The sequence below is a fragment of the Gracilinanus agilis genome, chromosome 2 (assembly GCF_016433145.1).
Source record: "Gracilinanus agilis isolate LMUSP501 chromosome 2, AgileGrace, whole genome shotgun sequence".
Lineage (NCBI taxonomy): Eukaryota > Metazoa > Chordata > Mammalia > Didelphimorphia > Didelphidae > Gracilinanus > Gracilinanus agilis.
Window position 1 is genome coordinate 273,514,186 of NC_058131.1, and position 20,520 is coordinate 273,534,705.

The 20,520-nt window shown below is 35.0% G+C and overlaps 1 protein-coding gene across 1 annotated transcript in view; it reads right to left on the minus strand.

Moving 5' to 3' along the window:
* SEC16A (SEC16 homolog A, endoplasmic reticulum export factor) overlaps positions 1–20,520 on the minus strand; it is a 45,007-nt gene that overhangs the window by 15,278 nt on the left and 9,209 nt on the right. The window contains exons 5-21 of the mRNA XM_044661272.1: positions 16,084–16,210; positions 14,876–15,068; positions 13,824–13,998; positions 12,841–12,983; positions 12,346–12,407; positions 12,084–12,222; positions 10,919–11,164; positions 9,832–9,929; positions 8,535–8,616; positions 8,240–8,357; positions 7,929–8,040; positions 7,483–7,588; positions 5,929–6,069; positions 4,865–4,978; positions 4,381–4,573; positions 1,186–1,449; positions 243–325 (exon numbers count right to left, since the gene is read on the minus strand). Of these exons, the coding sequence (XP_044517207.1) occupies positions 243–325; positions 1,186–1,449; positions 4,381–4,573; positions 4,865–4,978; positions 5,929–6,069; positions 7,483–7,588; positions 7,929–8,040; positions 8,240–8,357; positions 8,535–8,616; positions 9,832–9,929; positions 10,919–11,164; positions 12,084–12,222; positions 12,346–12,407; positions 12,841–12,983; positions 13,824–13,998; positions 14,876–15,068; positions 16,084–16,210 (2,396 nt within the window). The remainder of the gene's footprint in view (positions 1–242; positions 326–1,185; positions 1,450–4,380; positions 4,574–4,864; positions 4,979–5,928; positions 6,070–7,482; positions 7,589–7,928; positions 8,041–8,239; positions 8,358–8,534; positions 8,617–9,831; positions 9,930–10,918; positions 11,165–12,083; positions 12,223–12,345; positions 12,408–12,840; positions 12,984–13,823; positions 13,999–14,875; positions 15,069–16,083; positions 16,211–20,520) is intronic.

The window sequence follows — 20,520 nt, forward strand, 5'->3', positions numbered from 1 at the left end:
TTTCAACTTATCTTTCCACCATTACTTTAAACATTTTATTGGAAATTTATTTTTAAAAATGAAACTGTAAAATTGCTTCCTTATGTAAGCATTTAAAAGTTGATTAAAAAAAAAAAGCTGATTTGATGCCAAAATCCTTTCTCAACTCCAGCTGTTTTTCTTTCCAACTATAGCTGAAGAGGCAGCAATAGTGTATATCATTGGTATAAAGGTGAGTATATAAAAAAATACAAGTTGAGTACCATATTGGCAAATTTCCCACCAAAATCCTCTTCTCTTTGTTCTGAAAGAGAGTTCTTAATGGATGATTCTTGTGGCACTCTTCCTATTGATTAAAAAGATAATTATTAGAGTTTTAGTATTGTTGAACATTTAATGAAAGGAGATATGAATAAAAATGATATAGCATGCAAGTTCAGGAACATACTTAGCCTCTTGATGGGCTTACTTTTAAAAACCAATACTAATGTTTTACCCGTACAATTTCAAATCTTTTTAAACCACATTTAAATTTTGATTTTTAAATAAAATTTAAACAAAAACAAGTCAGACACAGGAACTATACAAGATTTAGTCTTCAAATTCATGATACCCTTTATTGTGACCTCAGGACAAAAGTGATAATCCCTTAAAATTGAGTTTCAAGTAGAAATTCATCAGTTCCATCTAAGGATAACATCCTAAAGTTTCTTTCATAAGGATGTGCCCTATTAGTTATATTCGGCATCATGATTTAAATTCTATTTAAGAGTACTATTCTGATGCCTTTTCATGGGATAGAGTTTAACCTGGATTCTTGAAGGCAAAACTTGAGAAGCATAAGTGAACAATCCCTGCACCAAGCTAGAAAGGCTTCCCAAACTCAAGTTTGGAAAGATTTTAATACTCCTGTCTTCCTTGCAAATATTTGGTCAGCAAGTGATGTTTTTTGGCTGTAGCAATTCATCAAGATGGTCTCTCTACTGAGTCATGGAAGGTTTGGGCTATTAGACTCAGAGATGTAGAGCTTGGAATCATTGGAGGAAATAGCCGTACTGATGAAATTGCAGATGCTTAAGAAGTATTAAGGAATCTAGTGTTCAAGCTCAAGTAATTTTAAATGATATGCTAGGTCTCCATCATGTGATTTCATTTAATAGAAAACCAAACCCTTTGGTTAAACACAAGTTAGTTGAGCCAACCAACCTGTGTCCTGGCTCCTCGAGTCTTCGGGTAGCGGATCTGTCACCTGGAGAGGTTGCCCACCTGGTGGTACATTAGATCCTGGATACACAGTTCCATGCTCAGGACCATACTGATCTGAAAACCCAGGTACAGACAGTGGTGGTCCGTATACAGGGACATGCCCAATAGATCCAGAAGGCACTGGATAGAATGGTACATTGTCAGGTTTTTCTGGTTGGAAGGAAGGAGGCATACTGCCTGAATTTTCAAGGATGGTCTGAGGAGCTATACAATAAAAGAAGAAAAACAAATAGCCTAGATTTTGTTGCACAAAACTTAACTCTCAACAATAGCATTTTGTAATAAACATAAATCACAGAATCAAAGAGTATAGGGTCTTTGTAGATCACTTACTCTGACTTCTCTATGTTAAGAAATAGACCCAGAAAAGGGTAGTCACTTTTCCAATATCACAAAGCAGGTAATGACAAAGATAGGGCTAGATAGTCAGGTTTCTAACTCCCAGTCCAGCATTCTTTCTACCAAATTCATGTAGTAACATAATAATACAGATATCATGCATATTATTATGGCTTAGTGGTTTACAACAAAAACAAAAAAGAAATATATTGGTATATTCAAAATTTGAGAGCTATCTAAAAAGCAGAAAAGCCAGGTTAGAAAAGGATAAAGGAGGAAGAATGATTTTGTCCTAAAAGTGAAAAATTAAGAAATAGGAATTATAATAAATTGTCAATAATACCTCAGACTGTTTCTAACATTTTAGCAATCATAAGTCACAAAGGTGATTATACCTTTGGTCCTAGCTAGTCTATTCCTAGAATTCTATCTCAGAAACATGAAAAAAAAGAAAAGACCTGATTATAAAACAATATTCAAAGCTGCTCTGACTGTAATAGCAAAACAACAAATAAACTTGAAACCACCTTTAAACAATTAGAGAAAGGCTGAATCAATTATAGTATTATTTATGTACACTAAGGAGAAGTAGTGGGATACAGAGTAATAAAGAGCTGGTCTCCCTCAAAACAATGAGTTCAAGTTCAATGTCTCCCAGACAAAATAAATAAATAAATAAATAAATAAAAGAGTTTAAAATCTCAGCCACTGGCCTAGCACTGACCTCTCCATATCCCAGGCATCTTTCCAGCTGTAAGTGGAAAGGCAGTCTCCTCAGGAGGTGGTGTGGTGTTCCCTACAGCAGGGGTGTCAAACTGGTGGCCACTACCAGATTAAAATGTAATTGGGAAATGTTTAACAAAATAAAAATATAATACAACATAGATAATGTTAATTTGTGGTTTTCTAAGTCAATATGTGGCCCACAGGAATCTGTTTCTATTTGAGTTTGACACCATTGCCTTAAACCAGTATGATCACAGGTCCAGACAAAACCAAATGCAATGAAATATTATACTACCATAAAAAAATATGAAGCACATGAGAAAAAGAGTGGCATTTTAAAAAGATTTTGCCTCTTGTTTTGTGTAGAGTGAGATGGGAAGGATAGGGGTGTGGGAAGGGCTATGCTGTTCTTTTATTAATGATGACTAAATTTACAATCCAAAAAAGTCTTAAAGATGAAGTCATTGAAGACAAAGATCTTACAAGCAATTTTTATGCACTTACTTTTTAACTTCTTTAATAAAAATAATAGCTAGCATTTATATAATGCCTACTGTTCTATCTAGGCACTATGTTAAGAGCTTTAAAAATATTATCTCATTTGATCCTCACATCTCACAGAGGTAGATGCTATTATTATCCCCATTTTACAATTAAGGAAATTGAGGCAAACAGAGGTTAAATTGTCCAAGATCATATAACTAGTGTCTAAAGCTGAATTTGAACTTGTCTCCCTAAGTTTTCAATGTGCCATTGAGTGGGCCATCAGTAGACTATAGTTGCAGTTCTACATCTGAATACAGCTTACATACAACTAAACTGTAAACTTCTTGAGGAGAGACCTTGTCTTAAATTTATCTCCTCTAAAGACTCCCACAATAAAGGTATAAGCAATGTCCACTTTGTAAACAAACGAATAATGAGTAAGAAAGAATGAGTGAGTAGAAAAGTTATCAAAAAAGATCCTGACCAAAGACTGAACAGTAAGAGGAAGCAAATGGCCCATATCACAAATTGGGAACTGTCACAAGACTACAGAGTAAACAAATTGTACAATCTTATAGGGTTCAGATTAAATGAAGACATAACACTCCTAGAAGCAGCAAAAGTTGTACTGACTACCTGGAAGTAAAGGTATCAAAGGGGATTATGGATTGTATTTAAATTTCTTTTGGTCAACATAATTTGCATTAAAACCACAATTCAACCAGTAGGTATGCTGTAATATCTCTGCTTCTTAAAATGCCATGGAAGCACAAAGCCCTACTCATACTTACCCATGCATAACAATTTTTGTACATTTGTGCTGATGTAAATTAAGTTTAGTCTTCCTTGTAATAAATAACTGGTAATTCAAAACTCTGTATCAATAGACTGTGTCTAACCCTCCCCCCCCAGACCTGTGTTAAAATTAGTGATTTAAAATCTGATATTTAGTGATTAGGCAACAAGAAAATTGAACAAAATTAGCAGGGCAGGAATTTTCTAATTAAAGTAACATGTATTGTAATCTTCTTGATACTGCTAGTATTAGAGTATAAGAAGGTGGTTTGCTTTACAGGTATCTGTTGTGATGAAGAATAGTTCAATCCATGATATAATCAGATGCAAGGCATAGAGAAGCCATTATGTAAAAGGAATATATATTCAGTAACAATTTCTAAAAGGTCAAAACCACTTTTTTTTTTAAAAATTAAAACCTTACCTTCTGTCTGGGAGTCAATACTGTGTATTGGCTCCAAGGCAGAAGAGTGGCAAGGGCTAGGCAATGGGGGTTAAGTGACTTGCCCAGGGGCACACAGCTGGGAAGTGTCTGAGGCCAGATTTGAACCTAGAACCTCCCATCTCTAGGTCTGGCTCTCAATCTACTGAGCTAACCAGCTGCCCCCGAAAACATTTTCTCAAAGTGACTAATTGTACTACTCTTTCCCCTCAATGACCTGTTTTCTCTTTGTTTTTTTCAGCATTTAAATGTGAAAATTTCAAAGAATTAATATTCAGAAAGATTTCTCCTATAAGAAATCCCATATTATAAATTTACCTCCCAAAGACAGAATATAAAGCACTCACCTGAAGGCATAAGGCGAATATTTTGGTTAGACTGCTCTGTATTAGGCAACAACGATGCTAATAATGGATTGTCAGTTCCTGGGCCAATTTCTGGACCATGTCCTGTGCCATCATATTGCTCCAGTTCAGAGCTAGGTGTACTTGGGTACTGATGTGGAGTTGCTCTGTCCTGATTCCAAATTACATCACCCTCCTATAGGAGAAATATTTCAGCCATTTTTCAAGAAGGTAAAAATTTCAGGAAGCATAATCTGCATTATAACAACCTGAATTGAGCATAAAATATTAATTATTAGTACTTCTCACTCACTCTTCCTCACAAAAGTAACAAATAATCTAAAGACCTTGTTTTTGTTAATTAGTAATTCTTATAAAGACAATCATTTAACAATTACATCTGAAATCTCCAACAATATAAATAAGGGAACAATTTTCCCAAACAAAAAAGCACCAAGTTGTCTTATAATTAAAATTAATTCTCTACCTCTATTTGCCTTTTCAGCTGCTGAAGCTGTATTAACCAAGTAGGTTCAATAAACGATTCCTGTTCTGGTTTCTCTTTTATCTGAGGATCGAAGAGTCGTAACTGGGAGGCTATCTAGAAAAGCATGAAAAACGAAGTCTATTTACAAAGAACTGCCAAACCAAAATCATTTTTTAAAACAGTAAAAGAGAAATAATAAAAATAGGATTTCCAGAAATCTTACTCATTTAAACTTGGTTTACAGCATGCACAGTAAATGAAGCCAGTTCAGAACATAGTAAGACTTGGGTTCCAGTCTTATCTCAGAAATAAACTGGCTCAATGACCCTGGGACAAATCACTTAACCTCTTGGTACAGAGCACTCAGAGGTTTCCCTATACCAGTAAAATTACAGGACCAGATCTCATCTCTTTCCTTACATATTGTAGACCTATAACCTGACTAATTTTTAAAAATTTCTTTCCAGTTAATATTTATTTTCTCTCCTTCCCACTTTTCTTCTATTATTTAAGAAGAAAATAATAGAAAAAAATAAAGAAAATTCTTTTAACAAATATGCAGTCAAGGAAATCAGCTGCTTATTTCTAATGCTGGACAACTTCGTTCATCTTTATGCATTATTTAATAGTAACAAAAGTAAATATATTGTTCTGCTTAAAACATCACAAATATGAATAAATTTACAAACAACACTACTACTGGAGGAGGCAAAAATATATTTTAAAGGTCTATCTTCATATAAAAGTTAATATAACATTTTACTCCATTAGATGACATTTCTCATATGATGATGAACAAAGGCCATTACTGTTTTCAGTGAACTATGTATGATCATCCACAAACATAAATTAACAAGAGTCATTAAATAAACCCCTTTACTAAAATAGAAACATTAAATAATTAGAGGAAAATAATTTATGCAATTCCTATTAATGTTTGCTTAATAATCAATCAGTTACAACAAAAAGAAGGCGTAATATTTTAAAAGTTAGTATTTCATTTGTATAAGTATATATCATGATTTTTATGCAATCAGACAACCTCAGTAAAGACATTTAAGTACCTGAATGAGCTGGCTAATCAGCACTGGTGAATACTGGCGTGGTTGTTTGAGAATGGTTTTGGAAATGACTTCACAGTAATGAAAAGCTTGTGCAGCAAGCCCCATTTCAGCCAGTCGGCAAGCATAGATGAACTTGAATACCTAAAGGAATCAAATAAGACTGTATTGCAAGCCTTTCAATTACTATCTGGTCATCATCTACTACTAATATTCATGTTTACACTTGAAAATAATTAATCATATCTGAATTGCCATTTATTGCAACTGTTATTAAGTCTTTAAGCACTGGCACTAGTGAGCATATTCATTTCCAAATTCTTTCCTTTCTTCTACACAGATCAGGCATAAAATCAGACAATACCCATGCATCCCTCCTCTAAAAAGACATTCTAATTTTTAACTTTTGTTTCTTCTCCAGAAAAACCTCTGGTTTTGGAATTTCATAATGCCAAGGATGGTCATGACTCAAAAGTGACTGAGATCCAGGGAAATAAGTTTTTAGTTTAGAAATGAACCATGATAGAAGAGACTGTTCTACTACTGATCATTTTTACAACTACCTGTGCTATGGTTTAAATTGTGTCCCCTAAACACAACAAAAAGTTAAACATTTCCTATGATAGGTCTGAGTTCTGTCCTAAACACTAGGAATGGAATGAAGAAATTTCATGGCATCATCCAACTTTGAGAACTTTTTTAGGAACTAAAAATCTAAAAGGTTTTAAAACCCCAAATACAAATGATTTAAAGAACCTTAAAGTAAATGGCTTCTGATTTACAAAAGAAAACATTTCTTCAGGATTATTATTCTGCCTTTCTCTTAAATCTTTCATAACAATCTCTACTTAGTCGCCAAAATAGCATTTCTCAAGGACAAGTCTGGTTATGTGCTCATCTTCATGTTCCTTCCCAATATAGGAATGTACCCTTTTCCCCTCTGTCTCTTAGAATCCCTAGTTTTCCTTCAAAAATCATCTTCAATATAAGGCTTTTACTTAGTGTTTCCATTCCTAAAGAATTGCCTTGTATGGGGTGTCCCAAAAGTCTCAGTACAATTTTACACTAATGAAGTTTAAAACTGAACTAGGATTTTGGGGAAATATTTGGACATATTTATTCATGACCATGTTATTTACCACAATAGAGCATTAGCTCTTTGAAGATTGAAACAATTTCATTTTTGTCTTTGGACAAGTAGAACCTTGTATTGTGACAGGCACATAATACGAACTTAATAAAATGCCTGTTGATTAATTGATTCTGAGTATTTCATGTCAAAAAATTTCATGTCCAAGAGGGAGAAGGGAAAGGAGGGAAGGAGGGAGGGAGACAGATAATTTGTATCTGCTAATTTTGGAAAACATATGTTGAAAACTTTTATTACATGTTATTGGGAAAATAAAATGTCTTTGAATTTAAAAAAAGGATTAGTTTTTTAAAAAGTTTAATCATTAACTAAGAAACAAAGAAACATTAACCATAAGAAAACTTCAACTCTGACCACTACTAACATTCATAGATTGTACATACAAAATATATATCATCAATTCTAACCTGGAAATTAGGCAAGAAGCATGGCTGAGTTCCCAGTGACTGTGCATATTCATAAGCTTCTGTTCTGTGAATAGCTTCATTGGTTGCAAATTTTAAAAATGGCAAACTATGAAGAGAAGGCAATTAGATTAATTTGGAAAAAAAGAAAGTACTTCTGATCAACAACCATATGTAACTCAAATCAACATAATTTGATTTATAAATCAAATTAAATAAAATCAACGTAGGGTGATTCACATGGAACTTTGTTACTCTACATAGGTTAGCCTTTTTTTTCCTCTAGCATGACTATCTTAAAGTCATTTAATGAAAAAAAAAAGGTTCTGGTTTTACTAAAAGAGCAAAGGTCAATCAAAAAATAACCAGAATCTGACATTTGAAACTTAACAAAATTTTTTTCTTTTTTTTTTAAAGAACAAAAAACATTTAACCACTTGTTTCCCTACCTGTGATTTGATCCAATTAGAACAAGTTTAGTAGTTTTCTTAGTGTAGACCCCAAATCCAATCTGGGCCATCAGGTAACAAAAGTGTGCAGCATCTAAGAGGCCTTTAGAAGCTAAAGAGACAAAAAAGCAGTCTGAAAAATCTATTATTGAACATTTTTGAAAAGAATAAGTTAAAAGGTCCCCAAAATCTACCTAAGCAAAATAAAAAAAGACTTTATTTTAAATATTTCTGATAATATGTATTGACCTTAAAAACAACTTGTTCACATTAGGAAAATGCTACACTTTTCATTTCAAAAACTAACTTACCAAGAGTATCACCCATGGTGGCAATTGTCCTTGACTCAACATCCATATTATTATTCAAGTTGGACAAAACCATAGCAAGGTGTGGCCTCCAATCTCCCCATTTCTCATCTCCACAACACTAAAAATAGAAGAAATCACTATAATACATGGGAAACGAAAGCTATTTTAAATCTATAAAGAATAGCATTAAATGTAATAAAGCAATCTAGGTCAACAAAATATAAATCCATGGGTAATTCCTAATAAACCAGGTAAGTTTAGAGTGCAGCTCCCTCTTCTGAGGGACAATACTCACTGTGGATGCAGCTGGCATTCTTCCAGACATAAGCTGGTAAACAGTTTGTAAGGGATCATTAATTGGAAGACTGTTGGCAAACCTATAATTACATAAAAGATACAATACAAGCTCAGCTTCTGGGAGAGAGTTAGTTAACTAGGAAAAGCCTATCTAGTATTTATTTTATGCCAGGTACTGTACTAGGCAGTTGGAGATACAAAGACAAAAATAAAACAGTTCCTAATCTCAAGGGGTTTATATTCTATGAGAAGGCCAATATATGTGAATACAAAATATATTCTTTAAACCCTTACCTTCTGTCTTAAAATCAATACAAATTCTTGCTTCCAAGGCATTAGAGCAGTTAAGGACTAGGTAATTGGGGTTAAGTGATCTGCCCTTGGTCACATGGCTAAGAAGTGTCTGCCTAGCTTCCCCTTTCAAAGGTAATTTCAAGTAAACACTAACTAAATGGGAAGAAATCAGGAAAGGCCTAATTCTAAAGGGAGCTAGGGATTCTAGGAGGTAGAGGAAGTACAATTCAGGACGGGGGTGGTGGTGGTCAAACAATGCAAAGGCACAGAAAGAAAAAGAGATGGAATGTTGCAAATGAGGAAACATCAAGTAGGCCAATTGGGCTAGAACACAGAATGCATGAAAGGGAGTAATAAGCTTAGAAAGGTAGTCCAGAGTTAGAAGGTTAAAGAGCTTTAAATGCCAAAGCTATTTGGATTTTTATATTAGAGGTAAATGGAAGCCACTGAGACTTTTTCAGTGAAGGAGAGCCACAGTCAGATCTGTACTTTAGGAATGCCATTTTAGCAGTGCAGTGGATGACAAATCAAAGATAAGAGAGATTTAGAACAGTCTTCCTGCCTCAAATCTCTCTCCCTATTTGATGCTACCATAACAATAGCCTGGGCAATAAGAAATGAGGGCCAAAACCAGGGCAGCAGTGAAGAGAAGGCGACAGATGTGAGAGATGTTATGAAGGTAGAATAAATAAATCTTGGCAACTGATGGGATATGGGCAGGATTAGATTTAACTGAAGTGAATAAGTATATTTTGATGAAAAAAAAAAACCAAGCATGGATTCTGAGGTGAACTTCAGGAATCCACTGAATTATTTTCTGCAAAAATTAATTGAAGGGGTCTAAAAATACAGTAATAAAACCTCCCAAAGGGTGGCAAACTCCAGGAGATTTTCCATAAACATATTCCATGAGGATAATTTCTTGCTTCAAAAAAGTGAAATGAATAGTGAATTCATTCTAGAAAGATATGAGAAATTACTCCCAAATTAAAATCTCCTACCTGGTCATAACTCTTGCATGTGTTCGGCTGTCCATTTTACTAGCAAGTAACAGAGCATGTCCCCACAAACCATGTTTCATAGCAGATTCCAAAGCATCCTATTGACAGTTAAAAAAAGCCACCAGAAAAGTAATCTTTTATCTTGTATAGTATTAAACGAATGTAACAACTTGTAACACACAAACTTAAATGATATCCCAATGCACTGGACTGTCAATTATTTTAAAAAGAATTCTTTATTTTATTTTATTTTTAAAACCCTTACCTTCCATCTTGAATTCAATACTGTGTATTGGCTCCAAGGCAGAAGAGTATAGTAAGGGCTAGGCAATGGGGGGTCAAGTGACTTGGGGGTCTAGGAAGTGTCTAAGGCCATATTTGAACCTCAGTCCTCCCATCTCTAGGCCTGGTTCTCAATCCACTGAACCTTCTAGCTGAGCTCCCCTTGGACCACTTTTGAAGAAAGAAATTCAATCATTTTCCTGAGTTACTTTCTTTGATGCTTTGTCTAAAGAAAGGACTAGTCCTGAGCCCTGAATCTTTCAATTAAAGTTTACACCTCTTTCCATAGAGTATCCTCACATTCAAATATAGATGAACTTTAACTCTTGAAGATGATTTAGAACTCAAAGATAATTTTCTGACTTAGAAGTAGAAGTAACAGAAGCAGACACTACTCAGCCAGAGAAAGAACTAATGAATTCAGATCAACCGTGTAAGTAGATCATAGTACCATATACCAAATATTGGATCTATTATTAAAGTGTTCTAAGATGTGGTAATACAAAGCAAAATTTGGGCCCATAACCAAAATTCAGCTTTATCTGAGTTTCCAAGATAAATTTTCATCTCTTATAGCACTTAGATGAACTATATTGCTGAGGCTGAATCATCATAAACATCATTCATCCCTCATCCAATGAGCATTACACTTTAGACTCTCTTCATAGGCTGTTCTTTTACATTACAATTATTAAAAATAAAGTCACCAATCAAGGGATATAACATACCAGAATGCAAACTATTTCATTTCTTATTGGGACAATGAAATTGGCAAAACAATGGAATATGAAGGAATTGCTCTCACCTTTTTTCTCCCATAAAGCAGCAGCTCTCTAAACCTCTCAGTCTCTTTTTCAAGACTGTCTATAGTCGTCATCAAACTGTCAGTGAGAAATGAGAGCTGAGCCTCACCAGACTCCTCTTCTTCCACTTGTTCCACAGCCTCATTAGTAAAATCAATCAGGTTTGCCTCATTAGGTGACTTCCCGGGAAGCCACACTGTTTTGTGATCTCGTAACAAGAGCTCCGCAATATCTGTTCCCACAACAGTCTGTGGAGGTTGTGGAAAGAAAAGAAAACTATGGTATCCTTTGAGAAGCTAATGATATTCAGCCAGATTAAAAAGTCTGACTCACATTAGAAAGACATTAAGCAGTGAGAGATTTGAAATATCTAGAAATGAAAATGACATTTTATAAAAAAGGGTATAAATTTTTTAAAAATAGAGTTAGGGAGGCAAAGATTCCAAAAAGATTTATTCAGACAAATTTAGGTCAGGACATATTAGTTCTATGGCCCTTATCAGTCTAAAACAGGCCAGAAACACCTACAAAATGAGAGGCTGAAGTTTTTTGCCTAAATTAGTCAAATCTCCACCTCAAGTTCCCTTCCCCATCCCTGCCAAAAGAATTAGAAAGGAATTACACCTTCAACTCTTTTCTCAAGTGGTTACTTTATGTTACAGCTTCTCAACATAGAAACCCATTGAACAAAGGTTCAAAATTCTTTAAGCACTTAAAAAACAACAAACCCTTACCTTCTGTCTTAGAATCAATACTAAGTATTAGTTCCAAGACAGAACAGTGGTAAGGGCTACCAGTGATGGGCAAACTACAGCCTGCGGGCCAGGTGCAGCCCCCTGAAATGTTCTATCCCCCAGCGACATTATTCCTAATCTAATGAATGCAATGAGTAGGATACAATACAATGAAACTTTGAAAGAGCTGCCTTAGAAACAGACTGACAGATGAGCATTTCCTTTCCTTTGGACCCCTCTTTAAAAAGTTTGTCCATCACTGGGCTAGGCAATGGTAACTAAATGTCTTGGTCAAGTTCACACAGCTAGGAAATGTGAGGCCAGATATGAACCTGGTACTTCCTCTGGTCTCCAGGCCTGGTTCTCTATCCACTGTAGCTACCTAGCTCCCCACCTTTTTTTCAAAGTAAAGGCTAACAGAAAAGTTACATACCCCATTCTGTCTGCATAACAGTACAATGAAATCCCAAAGGAGACTTGCAGACTCTTTATCAATTAGATTTTCATTCCGCAAACATTCTGTAGCTTTATTCTGTGCAAAATTAATAACATCCACTTTATGGGTATCATCTCTGAAAAAAAAAACCAATAAAGAAAAACCACTGAGTGCAACTGAAGGAATAATATCAGAAGTGTTAGGCTTACTAATTTTCATTACATATAGACATTGTAAAAAATATTACTAAGATATATACTTAGCAAGAGGTCCAGGAAAGGATCTCATCTCTTCCTGATCAGAAGTATGCTGCAACATAGTCTAGACCAAAACACATAAGAAGACATCAGTCTCCTGCCTGTATGATATGGAAATTTTTGAATTTTTTTTGAATATTTTGAATAAAGAGGAAACCTAGTTTGACTAAAAATATATTTTAATTAAATTGGCAATGCTATCTATTTTTAACACATTACTCCTTTTAGAAACAATGTAAAACTGTGATATTAAAATATAAAAGTGGCATTCTGCAGTACATATAACAGAGATTATTAATCTTGCACCATCCCATATATTAGTAGATACTTAAAAACCAATCTCTAATAGCAATGGCAATAAGAAAGAAGAGAGGAAAGTCTAAAAACAGGATTCAGGGAACTGCAAATATTTTCTCATTTCCTATTTCATGACAATAATTCATTTTGGCTAAATTTTCCTATGACGTGCAGACCCCAAATTCCCATGATATAGTTACCTCCATGCTGTGTATCTCAACCAAAGCTGGCTGTCCTTCAGAAGGCAAGTTTGGAAGCACTTTAATAAGATGGCCTCCAGGGCCAAACCTTGCACAGACATGAGGCACTGAAAATTTTTCAGGTGTAGTTGGTCTTGAAGGAACTATGTTTTAAAGAAAAGAAAAATGGATTGGATAGGCATTTATTTTAATGTTTCTCAGCCAGATATACAATGTATTTCTAGTGTGAACATATAGCTGAAGTCAATGACACAGTATGAAGCATGATTATGGCCAATTAAATTTCAAATACTATACAGGTCTTATTTAAATAAAAGAATATTCAAGTACATCCTTTAAAACATTTTTAAAAATTATTCTTTTCTGAACACAGAAAAACATTATAGAAATCATACTGGATATCTCATAAAAATTCTATATAACTTTCTATGTATTTTTCCCTTTTGTTAGTCACTTAGAAATTCCGTAAATACCCATTAGCTTTCTCCAATATACTCCATTTTGTTCATATGATTAAAGAATCTAACTAAAATATCAATAAATATTATTGCCTCAAAAATGTTCTTTTGAATAAAATAATCTTAAAAATAAATATAAGAAAATGTGCCTTGATTTTTATCTTACTCTTTCACATCATCTCCAATTTGAAATATTAGGACAGGAAGGAGTTTACCAAGGTATTTAGAAATGCTACAGTTGCAAAAAAGTATTAGAGTTGACACTCTCAACTCTAAGTGATGTGCCCTTTAATATACCCTTAACTAAAATGAAAGACACTCAGTAACAGTAGTTACTTTCTTCTTTGAAGGAAAACCTTGGCTGGAATGAAATTAAATACTGAATACGCCATAGATTTTTTTAAAGTAAAAAATTAGATACATTAATTGGTAACCTTGGACAATGTAACAAGTCAAGAGTTGGTAAAAGGAAGAGGTGTACATTAAGGGAGCAGTCCACTGATCTGAAAGGTTATTATGACATACCTTGTTCTGAAGTAGGCCATCCTGTTTCTGCAGAGTAGCCATAATCTGTAAAACCCTGTGCACCATTGAAATTATTACCATAAACGCCATAGGAATAATCTCCATGAAGGGAGCCTGGTGGAGCTGGGCGTTCATATGAATTAGCAGTCACATCATTGTTTCTATAGACTTGGCTCTGTTGGATTTTTGTTTATTTTTAAAGGGAAAAGGAAAAAACTTAAGATGCCACAAATTTTAACAATTAACTATATGTTTATCAGTTTTATAAACAGTTGGTAGGTACTTAGAAGTATTATAAACATTTGGAACTATAATAATTAACTTTTCTTAATATGAAATATTTCTGAGATCCTTTAAATTACATAAATAAATCTAACAATCTAGCTCAGAATAGTAAAGATCTGTTAAACATTAGTTGAATTCAGATTGAAATTATTTTTAAAAGGATATAAATCTGATTATTTTGTCATAATTTAATTACTTCATATATACATATATAGTAAGTAATCTCTAAAATTAGAAATACCAAACTTATCATGATCAGAAATTAGAATATTTCAGGAGAAAAAAGGCATCGAATGTTCATTCGATATTAATCTATAGCAGTAGGAACAAATAGTAATATGCTAGTTCAGTGATGGTGAACCTTTTAGAGACAGTGACAGGCCTTGCCCTCACCCCACCCTCCAGACCAAGTACCATGCCTGCCCCCCCCAAACCATGTGCCATGCCCCACCATCTCCCTCCCCCTCCCATCTCAGGCATGCACTGCTTCTCTACCACCCCACAGAGGGAAAGGAAGAAGTGCTCCCATTGGGCTACTGGGCAGAGGGATGGGGCTTATGGGGAAAAAAGTCATCTGGCCTGGTGGAGAGGGGGAAGGGACTAGTTCTGCTGCTTTTCTAGTCATGAACTGGGTGGAGGAGGGTGGCCGCATGCCCATAGAGTGCTCTGTGTACCCTCTTTGGCACTTGTGCTATAGGTTCACCATCACTGTGCTGGGCTAAGGAGTAATGAAGCTATCAAAACACAAAATCTTAATCAAAACTCACTTGATGAGAACGTGAGCTGAAGCTGCTCTGACGGCTCTGTAGACTATGTGTACTATGGAGACTGTGGGCAGAATGCTCACTGTGGATACTACGCCTATCATCATCATAAGCATCTCTGTGAGGTTCTGGTTCATCATCAAAACTTCCAGTAAAACGAGGGTCATACCTCCAGTGATCATCATATTTTTCAGGTCTGGAGGGAGCAATGAAGTAGAAGGTATTTTACTTTGAAGGAATGAAAACTAGATGTTGGGGATTCTTTAAAATGAGGAAGGAGGGTCTTACTATGGGGAAAATATCCCAAGAACATGAAAAATCTAGTATTAATGAAATGTACCAAAATATTCATAACAATCAATTAAGCAACAAGAATTTATTAAGCACCTATATGATAGCCATTATGCTAGATTCTAGGTACATAATGATATAAATGAAAATAATTCTATCACATATTTTCTAGCAAAATGGAAACAAAATGGTATATCCATTGGGAAATGACTGAAAAAACTCATGTTATATAAATTTAACAAATATGTTCATACCATAGGTAACAATGAATGAGGACTTCAAAGAAACAAAGTAAGACTAATAAAAATCAATGCAGAAGGAAGAAATCAAAACACAGACCATGACTACAATAATGCAAAAATAAACACTAAAAGGCAGGTGAACTCATTAAATGCAAAGCTCAATCTTCATTCCAAAGAAGAGATGATAAAATATAATTCCTTCTTCCACGGTCACCCTAAATCAGTTTTGTTTAACTATTCTTCTTTACAAGGAGTTCTATACTGAGAAATGACTGGCAAAATCACATGAAAAGCATGAATAAAATTTTTTTCAGTGCACAAAAGTTTTTAAGATAAAGCCAGTACATGACTATAATAGTATGGTGAGGACTACAAAGAATATATTAGAATACCCAAAATACTCTAATAACTCGTAAGGAAGCACTTTTTCTTCTATTAAAACACAAGTTTTGAAATAAGTATCATCATGAGTCTCCCAAGGCTAAGAACACTATCAGGAATGATTATTTTTCTGTGATTACATTTTTTTTCTTCAAACAAAAGTTATAACAGCAACCAACTATTATTATCCTAAATCATTAAGATAATTTTCAAACCATCTACAAAAGCATTGGAAGAAATAAAAGAGATCACTTTTTCTTTCTTTGAATACTAAATATAAAGTTTTATTCCACTGACCTGTCACTATAAGGATATGCTTCTTTCCTGTAATGATCATGTTCAGTATCATACCAATACCTTCGGTCATAGTTCCTGGGGTCTCTAAACCTGGGATCATATTGATATCGTTCCCAGCGATTTGCATCTACAAAGTAAAAAATAAAGATTAGTATAATGATACAAACAAGTTACTAATCTATCTCTAGCCACTTAAAATAAGCACACTAGTTACATCACCTCCATGATTTTTAATACATTTTTTGCTTTCAGCATTTTTTTTAAACCCTTACCTTCAGCCATAGAATTGCTTATAAGTATCCAAGGCTGAAGAGGAGTGAGGGCTAGGCAACTGGGGTTAAGTGACTTGGTGTCACACAGAAAGTATCTATCTGAGGCCACATTTGAACCCAGGACCTACCATCTCCAAGCTTTGATCTCTATTCACTGAACCACCTACCTGCCCCTGCTTTCAGTTTTTATTTTTTTCTTCTTGCTCACCACAATCCATAGAGTTCTGTAAGCCTTTAGAAAGAAAATATTAACAAAGAAAAGGGCATATCATCTTTCCTAATGATTCTGCAACCACAGGCAAGAAACTAAAGAACTGTGGGTAAGACCAATTTATTGCCAACTGAAAGGAGAGCTTCAAAAGAGAAAGGCTGACTTGGGAAATGAACAAGGTTTAAGAACAAGGTGCTTAAGAACAGGTATTAGATTTCTGGTTGACAGCAAAATATAGGAATGGCAGGCTCTTATATACATAAAAAAGCAAGTAAAAATATATTTGCATTGAGTCCTATAGATCTATGTGAAAGGCTTTAAAATAAGAAGACAAAAAAGAATTTCCTTCATCTATCTAGCACAGTGGATAACATGTAACTACAAAGTAGAAAGAATAGTAATAAATAGTAAAGATGCCAGAAATTCATAGAAGAAAAAACTTGAGAAAGGAGCCAGCAATAATGTTTATGGCTTCAAATGTCTATATACAGATGAACAGGAGTAACCAAATCAAGGTCAACTTGAGATTCTATTGCAGAGGGACAAATCTGACATCATTGTGGTTAAGTGAGATGGGACTAATCACTAGAATATGGTTTTTTAAAGATATACTTCATTCAAAAGATTAAATAACCAAAAAGGTAGAATAGACTGGAAAAAAGTAGAAGTATTTATTAAGGACTTACTATGTGCTTAATCCTTTATAATTCATAATTATTATTTCATTTAACCCTCCCACCAAGCCTGGGAGGTAGGGGCTATTATTATCCCCATTTTACAGTTCAAGAAATTGAGCCAGAAATGAAGTGACTTGCCCAGGGTTTCCCAGCAGGTAAATGTATTTGAGCTCAGGTCTTCCTAACTCCAGGTCCAGTGATCTCTCTACTGCACCACCAACTGCCTCTGCTTAAGAGTAGAACTGTATTAAGAAGATCTCATAAATAAAGAGAGATAGGTGAACAGGTAGGGAAAGGGTACATCCTCCTCACTAATTTGAGAAAGCCTAGTTAGTTATCTTCCAGCCAAGCTGAGATACACCACCCCCAACCTTTTAAGACCACCCTCTTTTTTATTGTCTCTCTCTATCAGAATGTAAGGTCCTTGAAGGAATGGGCTTTATCTTTGTGTTTGCGTTTCCAATGCTCGGCACAGTGTTTGTTATAAAACATATTAATGTTATAAAATAGAAACGTTTTAATGGATGTTTTTTCAATCAATCTTGCTATTTTTATCAACAAGATGAAAACTTTGGGCTACAGAATAGTACAGTTAGGAACATTCAATACTCTTCATTATATCTGGGTCTCCAAAAGTAACAATTAATTTCAACTTGTAAAGAAGTTTCTACTGGATAACTTGGGACTCTGTACTTGGCACTGTACTATCAATGACCTGGATAAAAGCACGGATGCCACCTTAACAAATTCTCAGACAATGCAAAGATAGGAGGAATAGTTAATGTAATGGATAACAGAGTAAAGCTCTAAAGTAATCTAAATGGGGGTGGGAATGAGAAGAATAAGCATTTATATAGCATCTACTATATACCAGGTACTGTGCTAAGCACTTTACAATGACCTCATTTGATTCTCACAGCCCTGACAGTAAATTTTCCAAACAGGAAAGAAGGTTGAGTCAAATCCAATAAAATTTAATACTGAAAAATTAAAGCCTTATACTTGGGCTTGAAAAATTAACATTCCAAGTGTAAGATGAGGAAGCCAAAGCTAGATGGCAATTAACATGAAAAAAGATCTGGGAATTTTAGTGAATAGTAAGTTCAATATGAATCAGAAGTGATATATGGCAACCAAAAAAGGCTAATGAAGATCAGTGGCTTCAGTGCAACTTCTAGTCTCAGAGAGAGAATTGTCCTGGGGATAATAAAAACAGAGACACTGAAACAGCATATAGCAAAGATGGGATAAAAACCCTTGTCTTTCTGATTCTAATACTAGTTCTCTCTCTACTACACAGACTCAAATTCTATTTTAGGCTACATTAAAAAGAGGCTAAGGGGGTGCACCTGGGTAGCTCAGTGGATTGAGGGCCAGACCTAGAGACAGGAAGTCCGAGGTGCAAATCTGACCTCAGACACTTCCTAGCTGTGTGACTCTGGGCAAGTCATTTAACCCCCATTGCCTAACCCTTACCACTCTTCTGCCTTGGAACCAATACATAGCATTGAATCTAAGGTGGAAGGTAAGGGGTTAAAAGGGGGTGGGGGTGGTGAGTGGCATTAAGTATCTAGGACTAGGAAGGTGACATCCCTCACCCTACTATGTCCTAGTCAGATCACTCCTGGAGTATTATTTTCAATTCTGGGCACCACATCTTGGAAAGATGTTGATAAACTGGAGAGGCTCCAGAAGACTGCACCTAAGAGAGTGAAGAGACTTAAAATCCTACCATATGAAAATCAGTTGAAAGAACTAGGAATGTTTAGCCTGAAAAAAAAAAAAAAGACTTAAGAAGGACATGATAATTATCTAAGTATTTCAAGAAACATCATGAGGAAGAGGAATTAGATTTGTTCTGTCTGCTCACAAAGAAGTTGATGAAGAACAATGATCAAAGGTTCCACAAGGATAGATATCAGCAAGCTGCCCAAAAGGGGAATGGGAGGCTATGGAAATTTTTTAGACTAGAGGACTACTTGTTGATTTTTTTCTGCAGTTTATTCTTGTTCAGGTATGGATTGAACTAGGACCATGTTGTTGAACCTATTATATGTGTGCCAAAGAGGGCATGCAGAGCCCTCTCTATGGTCACATGTGCCATTGTCCACCAGAGTTCGTTACTAGAAAGGCAGAGTGGCTCCCTTCCCCCTCTCCACTTTACTCAAGGACATTTTTTCACTTCACTTGCCCCTCTGCCCAGTAGCCCAATGGGAGTTCTTACTCCCCTGTCTGGGGTGGGGGGTCAGGGAGAGTGGGGCATGAGGTCTCTAGGGAAGCAGAGCAGAGCACACAGTCTCTAAAAGGTTTGACATCACTGAACTAGGTTAAACTTTTCTAAAGAGGTTGAATTACACTGAAATCCTTTCCAACACTGAAATTCACTGATTTATAGTGATTTTAACATATATGTGTCCTATAAAGCCATACAAAATTAATATTTAAATATCCAAACAAATGAGCCAACTCTAGAAGGGTAGGTATAAGTGCAAGTACAGCTCTGTAGGAGCTTGGCTGGCAGCAAACTATACTACTAATGACCTCTGAGAATCACAGGAAATCCAAACAGGGCTGAATTAATGTAAAATTAATTAAAAATCTACTTAACTGTTAGAAGCATAACTAAAAAGTTACATTAGCATTTCCCAGTGTCTAATATTATAAGAATAGCTAAACAATTGGTTCTGAGAAAGCAGACATTAAGAGTCTAGAATGTTTAAGCTATATTTGCTGTATAAAATAAACTCAAAAGATATTATATATATATGGCAATAGGATTCTATAACAACTCACATTTAGAGTTTTTATCAAGTACCCTTTTTCAAAACAATCCTGCAAGGAGGCAGCTGGGTAATTCAGTGGATGAAGAGTCAAGCCTAGAGACAGGAGGTCCTAGGTTCAAATTTGGCCTCAGATACTTCTTAGCTGTGTGACCCTGGGCAAATCACTTGACCCCCATTGCCTAGCCTTTAGTACTTTTCTGCCTTGGAACCAATACATAATATTGATTCTAAGGCAGAAGGTAAAGAGTTAAAAAAAAAATAAAAAAAGAACCAATACACAGCATTGATTCTTAGATGGAAGGTAAGAGTTTAAACAAAACAAAACAACCCTGTGAAACTATAGATAGACTACAGATAATTTTCTCTACTTTCCGGTGAGGAAATAAAGGCTTAAAGAGGCTAAATAACTTGCTGTTGGTTGTGTGTTATTATTTATTACAGCCAGGATTTGAACCCAAGTCTTTTGGCTTTAAATGCAGAATTCTTTTCATCAT